This window comes from Heteronotia binoei, chromosome 7 (genome assembly GCF_032191835.1).
Source record: "Heteronotia binoei isolate CCM8104 ecotype False Entrance Well chromosome 7, APGP_CSIRO_Hbin_v1, whole genome shotgun sequence".
Lineage (NCBI taxonomy): Eukaryota > Metazoa > Chordata > Lepidosauria > Squamata > Gekkonidae > Heteronotia > Heteronotia binoei.
In genome coordinates this window covers 89,199,449-89,214,476 of record NC_083229.1, presented here as the reverse complement: position 1 = coordinate 89,214,476, position 15,028 = coordinate 89,199,449, and the positions used below count along the sequence as shown (strand labels likewise).

At 41.0% G+C, this 15,028-nt stretch overlaps 1 protein-coding gene across 2 annotated transcripts in view; it reads left to right on the top strand.

Annotated features, from left to right (window-relative positions):
- SPIRE1 (spire type actin nucleation factor 1) overlaps window positions 1–15,028 on the top strand; it is a 119,597-nt gene that overhangs the window by 36,563 nt on the left and 68,006 nt on the right. For both annotated transcript variants that reach the window (XM_060244037.1, XM_060244036.1), the window contains exon 3: window positions 9,287–9,517. In XM_060244037.1, coding sequence (XP_060100020.1) covers window positions 9,287–9,517 — 231 coding nt within the window. The remainder of the gene's footprint in view (window positions 1–9,286; window positions 9,518–15,028) is intronic.

The window sequence follows — 15,028 nt, the reverse complement described above, 5'->3', positions numbered from 1 at the left end:
GCTTGGGAGGGCCAGAAAAAAGCAGCAGCAGGGACTGAGGACCAGCAGCCTACCCCAGCCAAGCCCCTGGCATTATAATCAATTGGGCAGGAGGGAGGATGTTCGTGGAGAGGTGCCATCCAGCAGCCTAGAAGGAGGGACAGGGGAGGAGAGGATCATGGCCCTTCTTTGAAGAGAGGCCAGGTACACCCAGGGAAGGGGTAGGGCTGTTTGGACCTTTAAAGGCAGATTCCTGGGAAAAGCCAAGGAAGAGAAGAGGGTGCGGCTCTGGTGTGGCAAGAGCTGTGGTCCTGGGGAAAGGGAAAGGAATAGGGTGGCACAACCCCCTTCATTCTAATTCTGCCTCAACAGTGGATTTGTTCTTTGTAAAATAAAAATAGTGATCTTACCCAACCATCATATTAAAAGGGAAGATATTGGTATAAGGAGAACAGCTTTAATAGCTGTAGAAACCAAAATGGGCAGGAAACAATTCTTAGAAAGACTGGAGAAAATAGAAATCTAGGGAAATCTCTCATTTTAGCTCAATGTTAGTAAAAGTTATATATTGTTAAGTAGCCTACCCACATTTTTATTTTCTGTGCTATTGTTTTACATCTATAAAGGGGTTATTTTCAATTTTAGCACCATCAGTTAAAAGTTTTTGGTAGCTGGTCTGAGAAAGATTTCTTGAAAACCAAAATGGGAATGATATACTATTGGACTGCTTGTGTTCTCATAAGAATAATCTACACAGGAGATATATTGATATGAAACAGAAACATGTCTTTTGTTCTGTAATTCAGGAACTTGAATTATTCACAGATATTTAAAATATCAAAGCTTTGAGTCCCTAGGGCAGCTTTGTAAATTGACTTGTTTTGACATCTCTTGCTGTGTCCAGAATTATTGGTTTTTTTTCTTCCCTTTAAGAGAGTTATTTTTGTAGTTCTTACTATTTATGTAATGCTCAGTGAAAGGAGCCTTTATTCCATCTAGTACCTGGTTCCTTGTGTTTGTGTGAGACTTGTCTAGGGAAAGGAGCATTGTGTTCAAGGGCAGTTTTCTGTCATCTGCCCCTTTATTGGATTCTGGTAATGAGTTTTAAAATATGGTAAACTTAATTTTGAAAAGTAAGAGGAGTTCTCTTCTCTCTTTGCCATACTATGGAGTGCTGTGATATTCACTAGGAAGCTGTGAAAGGCAAGTTCAGATGTAGATCATGTTAATGTGCTGGGTGCTTTAGCAAATAAAATATTTTATCTGTTCACCCAAAGCCTGTATGCACAACTGTATGAACTTGGTTTATTTTTCCTTTACATTTTCACTTCTTCAAAACTAGCTCTCCTTTCCCCAAACAGACAGTTGGACTTAAAACACTGTGCATCATTCAGCGGTGAGAAGGAGGTGGTTCACAGCCCAACTGCTACTTAAGATCATTCAGAATACATTGAAAGAGTGTTTTGTTCATACAGCCACAAACCTACAGACCTGCTGTAATTAAACTGAATGTGTAACCTTCATTTCTCACACAGCCAACTAGTATGCCAGAGTCCAGATTTTTTTGCTGTATTGGCACAGAATACAGACACCCTAGTTTATTGGTTATATAGCTGTATGAGTTTGAATGCCACTAATTTAAAAGGTTTAGCTATATGATCTAGCAGTATTAGCTTTATTCCCTTTGGCACATTGGAGAGTCTTTTAGAATTCATCAAGGCAGATTATGTAACACATTTCTTATTGTACAATTATTTGGTATATTTGCAAGTCTAACACTTCCTAAAGTGCCTAGGGTGAAAGAACACCTTAGCATGTAGTGCACTGGAACAGGGGAAGGAATTGTTTGATTTCATGAAGCATACTAACATACCTATCTTTCATTTGTCTCATTCAGCTTTACAAAGTAAAACCTGTTGTTCTGTAAAATCCTAGTCAGTACCATTATTGGCATGAATTAAAATCAGGCAAAGCCAGTATTTAAATATACAGAGTACTATAAAAAATCAGCTATCTCTCCAGAGCTTTAATCTTGTATTCCCTGATTCTCATAGCAGTCAGAAGAAGCCTCACTACTGAGGGTGATATGGGTACACTGATCTGATAAAAGAAGGTAAACAAGCATCACTTCTGGGAGGTTATGCCTGTTATGCAAAATAGGGCTAATTAGAACATCCCATATTTGGCTATAAAATTCACATTGATGCAAAATATGAGCAATTGATTCTGGTTCCCTACTACTGCATGGGCAGATTCTTGCGTGGTAAGGGAAATTCACAAATCTCCCTATAAAGAACTTCTGATGGGAGGATGTTAAATCATGCAAGTGTACAGGTACTGTAAACTGTGTAGAATAGGCAACTGAAAGCCACTGTCTTGGTGTTATAGTAAACTGCAGAGAGGAACATGTTTTATCTGCAGAAGACCAGAGGATTTGTTTTTCAATGTCAAGGAGTCTCTGTTTCAGAGAACTAAATACTCGAAGTTCATCAGGAGTCCAGAGGTATACCAATTGACTGTATTTTCCTTGAGTTTAAATGAAGCCAGTTAGCTGAAAATGAATCCAACAGCATTCAGAGAGAGGTAACTACTAGGCCCTGCCCTGTAATGGAGGAGTAACCAAAATTTCAGTGTTGAGAGCCAAGCTCTAGTTGTCAGAAGCTCCTGTAAAGTCATTTTGGGCGCACACCATATATGTGTGAGTGTATGTGAAGTGCTATCAAGTCACAGCTGACTTAAGGCAAACTCACAGGGTTTTCAAGGCAAGAAACTGTTTGCCATTGTCTGCCTCCATGCCATGACCCTGGTATTCCTTGGAGGTCTCCCAGCCAAGTACTAGCCAGGGCAGACCTTGCTTAGCTTCCCAAGATCTGGCAAAATTGAACTAGCCTGAGCCATCCAGTTCAGAGCACACCCTGAACTGGTAAGAGTAGGTAAGAGTAGTTCTGTTGCCAAGAAGTGACGTAAAGGATGATGGGCAGCATTGGTATATCTTGTCTTGGGCAAATGTAACAACCCAGTGCCATTTCTTTTTCTTATTCTAAGCCAATCTCCTGTATTAGCCAATACAATCGATCCCTTTGGTTGGCATTTGTTGCTGATTATTAGCCAAAGCTTACTATTATGACAGCTCTATAAAACTCTTGTTTTCAAATTGGACTGATTCAGAGTCATTCCAGGAAATACTGAAGTACAGACATACCAATTAACTAACAGGGAGCATATAGAAGTTCTTTCAAAAATATTTTCTTACTGGTTTCCTTAGTGCTAGCGTATTAATACCACAAGGTTAATATCTGTCATTAAATAAGCAATTGTTTCACAGGATGACTGTGTAAAAGTCAGAGAGAATTTTTTTAAATAAATGTTTTTTATTATTCCTTTCTAATGAAACTATTTGCGTGCATTCTTTGTTTGTTGAGGGAGTTTACTTGGGTACTGTCCAAACAGAAGGATTAACAGTCCTTCATTTTGAAGAATTCAAACAGACTTTTCCACACATGTACAAATTTTCATGTACAAGCTTATAACTTAGATAAACTTTTATAGGTTTTAAAGGTGCCGCTGGACTTAAACTTTGTTCTGTTGCTTCAGACCAGTATGGCTACCCACCTGGATCTGTTCTCAGGGATGTTAAAGAAAAGCCAGGTGCCAATAAAGAGAATGATATCTATACATTAATTATTTTGATTTTAAGATGACCTAAATTATGGTCTCAGGGAAGTATGATGTCTCCTATTATATAATTTTGTAAGTATTTGCTGCCTACTGAACATAAGCAAAACTTAATGTAACTGATTATGTCAAATATGTCATAGCACGTCTTTGGAGGAACTAAAAAATAACTAAAAGGAATCTGATTTTTTTGTGATTTTTTTTTGACCTGCAGTGCATGAAGCAACAGAAAATGAATTACTACATATTTAGGCTTTTTTGCAGAATTTGGGAGCTGAGGCATTTTCTTCAATTCCAGTATTCAAGTGATGTGGGAAGATGTTTTAGAAGTGGTCAGTCTTTTTTTCCCCTCTATTAATTTCAGGGACAGTTAAGTACAAAGTTTTTATACTTTGTGCAAGGTTTTAAGTACAAAGAAGGTAATTTAATCAGCAGTAGTGTTCCAATTGTTTTTCTCTTTACTTTTCATCAGTTAGTTTGCGGGATTCTTATATTTATGGCTATGTTTTCTATTTTAAATATCAAAGACTTTCTCTAATTAACCAAGTTTTAAAATGTTGATCTGAACCTGGATCAGCTCCACTGTACTTCCTAAACAGTCTGCACCTATCCCCTGCTATGGAACTTCTGGCAAGGAGAAATTTGTCTGCAGACTCTGCTGACCTAAGATAATCCTAGCAAAATGAAGAGAAGCAGTGGCCAAAGCTAATGCATCCTTCTGTTTTACATATGATATGTGTTCATTTATGACAAATGAAATGTATCTTGGGGAAGGGGGATATGCAAAAAGAAAAGTAATCCATGAAAAGTGATGTGATTATGCCGTTGCCATAGCAGCTGGACTAGGGAGTGATTTAGGAAACTCTTCATCCACTATGGGTGCCAGCATTTTATCTTGTTAATTCATAGCAACTGTGAGCTTTCAAACAGCATAGAAATTAATTGCTTGACAGTTATGTCCCAAGTAGAGTACTACTGGTCTAAGTCCATTGAAGTAAATGGGTTTTATGAGCAGCATGTTATGACTCTGTGGCTATTTAAATGTGCAGATTGGGCCCACACTGATGAAAAATGCAGATCTGCACACTTTGGGTACTCCAGATATTGTACAGACAACACTTCTACCTTCTCTGTCAGGCAGTGGTGAGCAGGAGCTAATGGCAGGCCTAGCAGCAGTTGGAAGCCATACAGGGCTTGCCAAGGCCTCTCCCCCCACCCCCGTCAACTCTGACAATAACTCCAGTTACATGCTCTGTGTAGCTTCTGTTGGGCTTGCCAAGGCATCCTCTCCTCACACACACACCGATTCTGTGAGTGAACCCATGCAGGTACATACGGTCAAAACCCTTGGGGAAGCTTGGACGCTATTTAAAACTATAATCCTAGAAGCTCAGATAAAATACATACCACAAGTTAGGAAAGGCACAAACAGGCATAAGAAAAGGCCTGCGTGGTTAACAAACAAAGTAATGGAAGCTGTAAAAGGTAAGAAGGACTCCTTTAAGCGGTGGAAAACCAGTCCAAGTGAGATTAGTAAAAGGGAACACAGGCTGTGGCAAATCAAATGCAAGACTGTGATCAGGCAGGCAAAAAGGGACTATGAGGAGCATATTGCAAAAAACATAAAGACCAACAATAAAACTTTCTTCAAATATATTAGAAGTAGGAAACCAGCCAGGGAGGCAGTGGGGCCCTTGGATGACCATGGGGTAAAAGGATTACTGAAGGAGGATAGGGAAATGGCCGAGAAGCTAAATGAATTTTTTGCCTCCGTCTTCACTGTAGAAGACGAGAACTTTTTGCCCGCCCCAGAACCACTAATTTTGGAAGGGGTGTTGAAAGACCTGAGTCAGATTGAGGTGACAAATGAGGAGGTCCTACAACTGATAGACAAATTAAAAACTAATAAGTCACCGGGTCCGGATGGCATACATCCGAGAGTTCTGAAGGAACTCAAAGTTGAACTTGTGGATCTTCTAACAAAAATCTGTAATCTTTCATTGAAATCTGCCTCCGTTCCTGAGGACTGGAAGGTAGCAAATGTCACCCCCATCTTTAAAAAAGGTTCCAGAGGAGATCCGGGAAATTACAGGCCAGTCAGTCTGACTTCAATACCGGGAAAGTTGGTAGAAACCATTATCAAGGACAGAATGAGTAGGCACATTGATGAACACGGGTTATTGAGGAAGACTCAGCATGGGTTCTGCAAGGGAAGATCTTGCCTCACTAACCTGTTGCATTTCTTTGAGGGGGTGAACAAACATGTGGACAAAGGAGACCCGATAGATGTTGTTTACCTTGACTTCCAGAAAGCTTTTGATAAAGTTCCTCATCAAAGGCTCCTTAGAAAGCTTGAGAATCATGGAGTAAAAGGACAGGTCCTCTTGTGGATCAAAAACTGGCTGAGTAATAGGAAGCAGAGAGTGAGTATAAATGGGCAGTCTTCGCAGTGGAGGACGGTAAGCAGTGGGGTGCCACAGGGCTCGGTACTGGGTCCCATGCTCTTTAACTTGTTCATAAATGATTTAGAGTTGGGAGTGAGCAGTGAAGTGGCCAAGTTTGCGGATGACACTAAATTGTTCAGGGTGGTGAGAACCAGAGAGGATTGTGAGGAACTCCAAAGGGATCTGTTGAGGCTGGGTGAGTGGGCGTCAACGTGGCAGATGCGGTTCAATGTGGCCAAGTGCAAAGTAATGCACATTGGGGCTAAGAATCCCAGCTACAAATACAAGTTGATGGGGTGTGAACTGGCAGAGACTGATCAAGAGAGAGATCTTGGGGTCATGATAGATAACTCACTGAAAGTGTCAAGACAGTGTGCGTTTGCAATAAAAAAGGCCAATGCCATGCTGGGAATTATTAGGAAGGGAATTGAAAACAAATCAGCCAGTATCATAATGCCCCTGTATAAATCGATGGTGCAGTCTCATTTGGAGTACTGTGTGCAGTTCTGGTCGCCGCACCTCAAAAAGGATATTATAGCTTTAGAGAAGGTGCAGAGAAGGGCAACTAGAATGATTAAAGGGCTGGAGCACTTTCCCTATGAAGAAAGGTTGAAACGCTTGGGACTCTTTAGCTTGGAGAAACGTCGACTGCGGGGTGACATGATAGAGGTTTACAAGATAATGCATGGAATGGAGAAAGTAGAGAAAGAAGTACTTTTCTCCCTTTCTCACAATACAAGAACTCGTGGGCATTCGATGAAATTGCTGAGCAGACAGGTTAAAACGGATAAAAGGAAGTATTTCTTCACCCAAAGGGTGATTAACATGTGGAATTCACTGCCACAGGAGGTGGTGGCGGCCACAAGTATAGCCACCTTCAAGAGGGGTTTAGATAAAAATATGGAGCAGAGGTCCATCAGTGGCTATTAGCCACAGTGTATGTGTGTATATAACATTTTTTGCCACTGTGTGACACAGAGTGTTGGACTTGATGGGCCGTTGGCCTGATCCAGCATGGCTTCTCTTATGTTCTTAGGAGGGCAGCAAACCTCAATGGGCCCAGTCTCAAAGATCAGGAGCTGTGTAGGAATCACTGGCAGCAGCAACTGTGGGGGTGGGGAGGCACTGGTTACAGAGTCTAAGGCAGAGGTGTCAAACATAAGGCCTGGGAGCCAGAACCAGCCTGTCCAGGGTTCTTTTTGCTGGCCCACAAACAACTGTTCAGTATGGAAATGTAAAGTACCCTTTTATGGTATCCCTTAGGGGGAAAAACTAGTCTTGCATATAATTAAACACATTTATTGGGGCTTTCATGAGCTTCCCAGTAAATCAATTGCTTTTGTTTGTATTTTGAGTAAAAGATAATATTGTTAATTGGGTTTGCCTGTGTCCATTATAAAGTTTATATCTTCTATACCTGGCATTGCATTTTATGGCATACATGGGCTGGCACGACAAAGTGACATTTATGTCAGACCCAGCTCTTGTAACAAATGAGTTTGACATCTCTGGTCTAGGAACTTGTTGAAAAAGATTCCTACTCACTCGCACTTGATCGTTTTTGGGCATCAAACTCCTGAAGGAATGACTAATTCTGAGGAGGAGGAGAATGACCAGTGTGACAGGAATTTTGATTGAAAACAGTCTTCATAACTTTTATAAGTACAGCCATGTATTACAGCTTTTGTTATACTTTTTATTAAATGGACAACTTTAGGAAGAGGGCAGGCCTAAGGACAATACTCTATTGTACATCGTGAATGTGGGGGAATGGCACGCATAATAAATGTTGCCACATTTAAAAAAAAATCTGAAAAGAAAAACAGTATTTTTAAAGTATACAGAGTGGAAATTTGAAATGAATATAGCTGATGTCCATGTAATAATTTCTCTGTTTTGAACAGCATTCATATTTGTATTAATTAAGGTTCTGAAGATAACATGGTTTCTCGTGGGTTGCAAAAATTGTTAGTGTTGTAGAAAAGTACTTTTTTTCTTTTGTGTGCATACAAAGTGACATATGTTTAAGGAATTAACATTTTCTAAGTAAATCAGTATTTGTATTCATCCAAGATGTATCAAATGAACACAGTACCCCCCAAAAAATAAACATTATGAACAAAGTCCACAAGGTAGTTTGTTAGACTGCTAATCCCCCCTTTCCCCCCAAGTGCTTGCACATCACAGCATTCTGTATTATTTGTGCCTGGAGCAGAGACCAGACCAGGCCACAGGAGCGAGAAGGATGACATAGACACAAGCGCTACTATGGATCCCCTCAGCCCCTTAAGTGGACTTCACTTTGTGTCATGCAGGGAACCCACCCTGCACAGCCTTAGCTGCACTGTGTTCCCCAGCTAATGCCTAAATGCCAGAACCCAGCTTTGATGGTTATTCTTTTTTTAACAGTGCTAACAAGCATACAGGGTGAATATATTATTTGCTATGGAGAAGGCAAAACCCCCAGGGTCTATCAGTCAGTTAGCCTTGGGTAAGATTCCTTCCCAACTGGGATAACTAGAGACCCACTGCAGCCATAGAAAAGGATGAGTAGTAGGGTTACCAGGCTCCAGGTGGGACCTGAAGATCCCCTAGAATTACAGCTAATCTCCAGTCTACAAAAATCAGCTCCCTTGGAGAAAGTGGATGCTATGGAGGGTGAACTCTATAACATTTTACAACACTGAGGTCCCTGTCCTCTCCAGTCTCCAACCTCAAATCTCTACCCCCTCCCCCTCCATCCCCAGCTAGTGGCCAGGAGGGACCTGGCAACCTAATGAGTAGCAACACAGAAAATAAATCCTGAAAGCACGAGGTAGAAGGGTGAGTCTGTGCTGAGGGAGAATTGCTGAATTTCAAGCCCCTCTTCAGTCTGCTCCTTTCAATCTGACCTGCATATCAGAGGCAAGCCTGTAGGTCTGTGTGCTCCACACATCCTGTGATAGGCTGATTGTGGCGGGGGGGGGGGGGGGGGGACTGCAAGAAGTTGCTTGAGGGCTGACTGGCTAACAACTGTTGCTGGACCTAAGTGCCCAAAGTCATCCAAGTTCCATCTTCTCTCACCCAGGCACAGGGATCATTTTGTAGAAAAATAGGTGGTGGAGTTCATGGGATTCAAAGGCTGTTTACTTTTCAATGTACCTAATTTATCTAATATAAAAATATAATATAAAAATTATCTTTTTCAGGTGATTGAATCCTTGGGAATTATTATTTATAAAGCACTGGACTATGGCTTGAAGGAGAATGAAGAGAGAGAGCTAAGTCCTCCCTTGGAACAGCTTATTGATCACATGACTAATACAACAGAAGCAAATGGCAGCAAAGATGAAGGCTATGATGCTCTGGATGAAGGTGTAGAGGATGAAAATGATAAAGAGAATATTGAAGTTATACAGTCTTATCGAGATGTCATGAAGGTATAGTTACTTATCTCTTTATCTGATAGTATTGAAAAGAATCCTTGAAGTACAGGATCTTCACATACAGTACTGACATCAAAGTTCACATTCCCACTGAAGTCCAACACAAAGCAATGTGAACTTTAGCACATGCTTTTGTTGGATTATGGTTGGATTATTTTCCACATGTAACATTCTGGTAATTTGAATGCAAAGGAACAGAAATTTAAATGGTGGGTTTACATGATAGCTTGGTGTTCCTTTTTGGAATTAATACATGCATTTCATAGAATCAAACTTCTATATTAATAATCTGTGTGCATGCACATAAAAACATGTACCTTGAATAAAACTTTTTTGGTCCTAAAGGTGCCACTGGATTCAGACCTTGTTTAGTTTACTTTCATAGTGCTGTTACATCTTGGGAATCGGGAGGAATTGTTGGTTTCAGGGGTTATATTATTGGAACCACCACATTCTACAACTCTCTAGCTCTGAGGTTCAGTAACCTTTTAGAGGCTTGAGCAGGCCAATTCTCCATCCCACTGTACTCTATTTTCTCTGTCTGTTTTAACTGACATTCAGTTGTTAACATTCTCTGCTCTAGAAAGCATTAAACATGCTAATGATGCTGCTTTTGTGGGAAGGTGGTTTGTTTTTAAATTTACAAACAATTTTTTGTGCATGCCTAGGGGAGTATCTAGAATAATATACAGAAATCCTTCTTAGTTGTACAGGTAACCCTATTGTGCTGCCTTATCGATTTCCATATTAGAACAAATATTGTATATGGTACAGCATGCCAGACTAGTATCAGCAAAACTTTCAGACGGGGCAGGATTTTTCCAGCTTTTAAATGATCCATTTATTGTTTGTCTCCTGATTTATTGGGATCGTGCATCAGATGTGGAAAAAGCATTAATGTATGTTATTAAAATTCCTGTGATTAGCACCGTAAGAATTTATATTACTGAATGAATTTATATTACTGAAGGGTTTTCAAGTGCAGAAAAACATAGAAGATTGTGCTTAACAAAATGTTTTGAACAGTTCATATAGTTTAATCGGAAACATGTTTTATGTGTGCTGCAGTGCAGAGTTAGCAAATAAGCAAGAGGATTAGAGTAAACAATTAATACCTGGGTCATTGATGGCAGTGAACTAATAGTAAAGCAGACAAAATTGTAGGTGATATTTCCCATCAGCAGATCTTTCTCCTTTGCTGGTAGGGGCTGCTTCCTGATTTGAGGCCTTTTGTGGTTCAGAGTCTGCCCTTTAAAATGTTGCAGGGCTTTATTTTTGTTCTGTTTTGTGTTTTTGGCAACTCATTGCAGTCATTCCAATGAGTAATAGTCCTCTTAGGAATTTCATCAGAGCATTGATGTAATGTTCTTCCTCGGCCCACACACCTTCATCACATTCTGTTTTCCCACAAGCTCCTAACAGAGAACTCTGCTTATCTGACTCAGATTAAGATCCTAAATGCATTCATTGTTTGGCAACAAACGGGTAAAGTTGTGGGGCATTGCACTGTAGTGGCAAGTGGCCGTAACTGATTTTGCTTTGGTTGTCCCTTTGCTTGTGTCAGCCCTGCTTTATTAACTTTATTACTAAAGGTACATGCTACTTAATTTGGTGCACTGTAAATACAGTAGTTGCAAGCAGCTAGGTGAGACCTGCTGGTTGGCAGCTGCCACTTTGTCCAGTATTCAGCTATACTCTTCCTCTGCCAAAAGAAGCAGAGCTTCCTTCTATCTGGCTCCAATGTAGCATGCAAACCACCAGATGCACATGAACTATGCGTGCCACACTGTACTGTCTCTAGCATTCCTCTTCTTTCTGGAACAACCAATGCATCAATCTTGGTATTTCTATATCAGCTGCTTACGAATATCAAGACAGCATAGGAGTAGTTGGGAGGGTTCCTCACATCTGTGGTTTGACCCCTCTCTTTGTTTACCTTTGAAACTTGTATTATATATAGTTAGCCATGTCATCAGATGCAAAGAAAGCAAAACAAGTAACTGTTGAAGGCGGAGTGTCAACTTTGTGCTCATATTGTATTTATTTAGCATTGTCTATTTACCTCCTTTCAGTTAGGCATACAAAGTCCTAGAGACAAGGGGCATTTCAATGGGTTTAGAGTGGTAACTCTGCTTAGAATTTTTCTGTTAATGTTTGAAGGTGGCAGTATTGGTCTGATTTTCCCTTATTTTTTAATGTAACCACGTCATATCCTACTGGTAATGTTTTAATGAGCCATTATTAAATTTTACGTTATGTTATAGGAAGTAGGTGCTTAAATTATCATATGCAACTGTGTGTTGTTCACAGTAGAGTTTGTATTTTTTACTTTAGTTGTATTAAATTGTCGTTTCTATAAACCAGTATTAGTTTAGGTTAACAGTTAACTTGAACAGATGTGGTTGAAAGCAAGGTCAAATTAAAAGTTAGTTGGCTCATAAATTTTAAAAATACTTTAAACTCCAGAGTGATTTATTCATGGATAAGTTTGATAGGAAGTATTACTCCTTATGGAATTTCAACATTATATTACATTTTACCACCAAAATTTTACTACTGTAAATCTCTCTATATATATATCTATTGTAATTATAGTTGTTTTATGTTGTACACCAGAGAGCCCATGAAATAAGGGTTTACTGTATAACTTGTGTTTCCATGGCTGCAACAGCTGATGTGGTGAGCTGCTTTTAAAACTATAGTATAGCTTCTGTGCTTTGTATTTTTCAGTTGGCAAATTGGGTATTCAGGACTATTTTCTAAGCTGTATGTTTGGCACAGCATAAATTAGCAGTTCTGTTCTTTTCATGCACTTACCGTACGTACTTGCAGTGTTGACAGTAAAAAGCAGTAGTACTGGTAATTGGAATTGTTCTAGGGTTCTCCGGGACATGTGTATGTAGCAGCAGACACCAACAGAGAACATGGTGTCAACCTTTGAAATGTAGGTCAACCGGTCTTTGCTCAGGTTTGCCTACAAATGCTACCTGTCCACTTAGGGTCAGGGTGTCATGCTGCCACCAGCTGGGACCAACATACCTGCTGTGCCTTCCACTCAGTGCTGCTGCTGTGCCACCTGCCAATCATGTCAGCTGCTGTCATTGAAGGGAAGGGAGAGAAGTGATCTCTCTATAACACAATGATGGTCTGAAGAACTCCTGGCTTGTACCCTTTTGTCACTTTGGATGACCTTACTGAAAGGGTATTACATGGCTTTTGTTTTTGGATTTTGCTTTGGACCATTGTGGCTACCTGCAATGTGTTTCTGCTTTGACAATAGTTGAATGAAGCTGCTGAGCCTGCAAGAAGAGTGCGTTTTCCTCACAATACAAGTTCGTAGAACCCAATTTTTCTGTACAACTGAAATTAATTTTCAGCATTATTAATACAAGAACAACTGCATTCTTCTGCTCTCAAGCTTTTTAAGGGATCTGGACATCCTGTCCGATTGATGTTGAAGAGACATTTGACTGGCTGCTGTTCTTATGAATTTTCAGTGGGATGCTTCCACTCTCCCCCAACTCAGCTTGCAGTGGTGAGCGCAGCTAGCCACACCCCATGCCCATTAAGGCTATGAGATGACCAAATGAAGAGGTATTAATATCATGGCTGAAAAGATGTTCCTTGCCCTTATTTTTCAACATTTAGCCAGATTCCGAGTTCTAAAATTGTTAAAAGCTCACCCACTGGTTTTGTGCATTTTGGTTGGTCTTAATAAATGGTATAACATGGCTTTTGTTTTTGCATTTTGCTCTGAATCACAGCTAACTGCAGCCTCTTCCATCATTTATTTATCAAATTTATACCTCACCACTCACTCAATAAGCGAGGCTCTGGGTGGCTTACAACAAAATAAAATACAATTCAGTATACTATATTAAAAGCAGTAAGAAAAATAAATATATAACACAATTTAAAATTAGTGATATGAAACTATTTGAAATACAGCAGCATCCAATAACCCAACAGTAAAATGATCCAGTAAAAATAAGAATTGCCAGACATGTAATGGTAATGGTAGTCCCCTGTGCAAACGCCAGTCATTTCTGACTTCGGGGTGACGTCGCAACGCAGCAGACTTTTTTTATGGGGTGGTTTGCCATTGCCTTCCTCAGTCATCTACACTTTCCCCCCAGCAAGCTGGATACTCATTTTTCCAACCTCGGAAGGATGGAAGGCTAAATCAACCTTGAGCCAGCTACCTGAACCCAACTTCTGCTGGGATCGAACTCAGATCATGAGCAGACAGCTTGAACTGCAGTACTGCAGCTTTACCACTCTGCGCCATGGCTAGATATACACGATGACTAATTAAAAGCCTCTTGGAAGAGCTCTGTGTAACAAGGTGCCGCAGGGCACACAAGTCCTTTGATAAAACATTCTACTAGGACAGCCTGCACCCCCGGAAGATTATCACCCTCCCTGCATCACTGTGGGTGAATCAGTTCTGAAGACAGTCCAGCAGTTCAGCTACCTGGGGTGCATCATCTCCTCAGATGCCAAGATTGACAAGGAGATTGACAACAGGCTGGCAAAGGCAAACTGTGCATTTGGCCAACTGCACAAAAGAGCGTGGAGCAACAAGCATCTGAAAAAAGGCACAAAGATCAATTTTTACAAAGCGGTTGTGATGACAACCCTCATCTACGGCTCCAAATCGTGGGTTTTATACCGTCATCACCTGCGACTCCTTGAGTGCTTTCATCAGTGCTGCCTTCGCACCATCCCCAACATCCACTGGAGTGACTTTGTGACCAACACTGAAGTCCTCAAGAGGGCAGAGGTTACAAGCATCAAGGCACTGCTGTTGAAGACGCAGCTGCGCTGGGCAGGGCATATTTCTAGGATGGAAAACCACCGCCTTCCCAAGATTGCTCTGTATGGTGAACTTTCCACCGTCCATCGAAATAGAGGGGCACCAAAGAAGAGATACAAGGACTCCTTGAAGAAATCCCTTGGCACCTGTCGCATCAACCATCACCAGTGGTCTGACTAGCCTCAGATCGCAAAGCATGGAGGCACACCATCCACCAGGCTGTCTCTTCCTTTGAGAACGCACGCATAGCTGGTCTTGAGGACAAAAGGAGATTGAGGAAGAATCGCACTGCTGCAGCACCAACCCCAAATCAGACTTTTCCCTGCAGCCACTGTGGCCGGATCTGCCTGTCCCGCATTGGTCTTGTCAGCCACCAGCGAGCCTGCAGCAGACGTGGACTACTGCACCCTTCTTAAATCTTCGTTCGCGAAGTCAAGCCGAGAGAGAGAGGACAAGACTACCACAGAGAAGGCCCTTGCTCTGCTACAAGAGAGGTGAGCCACTAGTGGACTGGGCACCACCAACAGATTGTGTGATAAAGAATGTGGGCAACATTGGGGGGGGGGAATCGTAGTGGGTGAGGCAGTCCTTCAAGTATGATTATCCCAGACTGCTTAGAGCTTTAAAGGTTAAGACCACCACCACGAATTTGATCCAGAAATCAACTGGCAACCAGAGCAGCTGCGTAA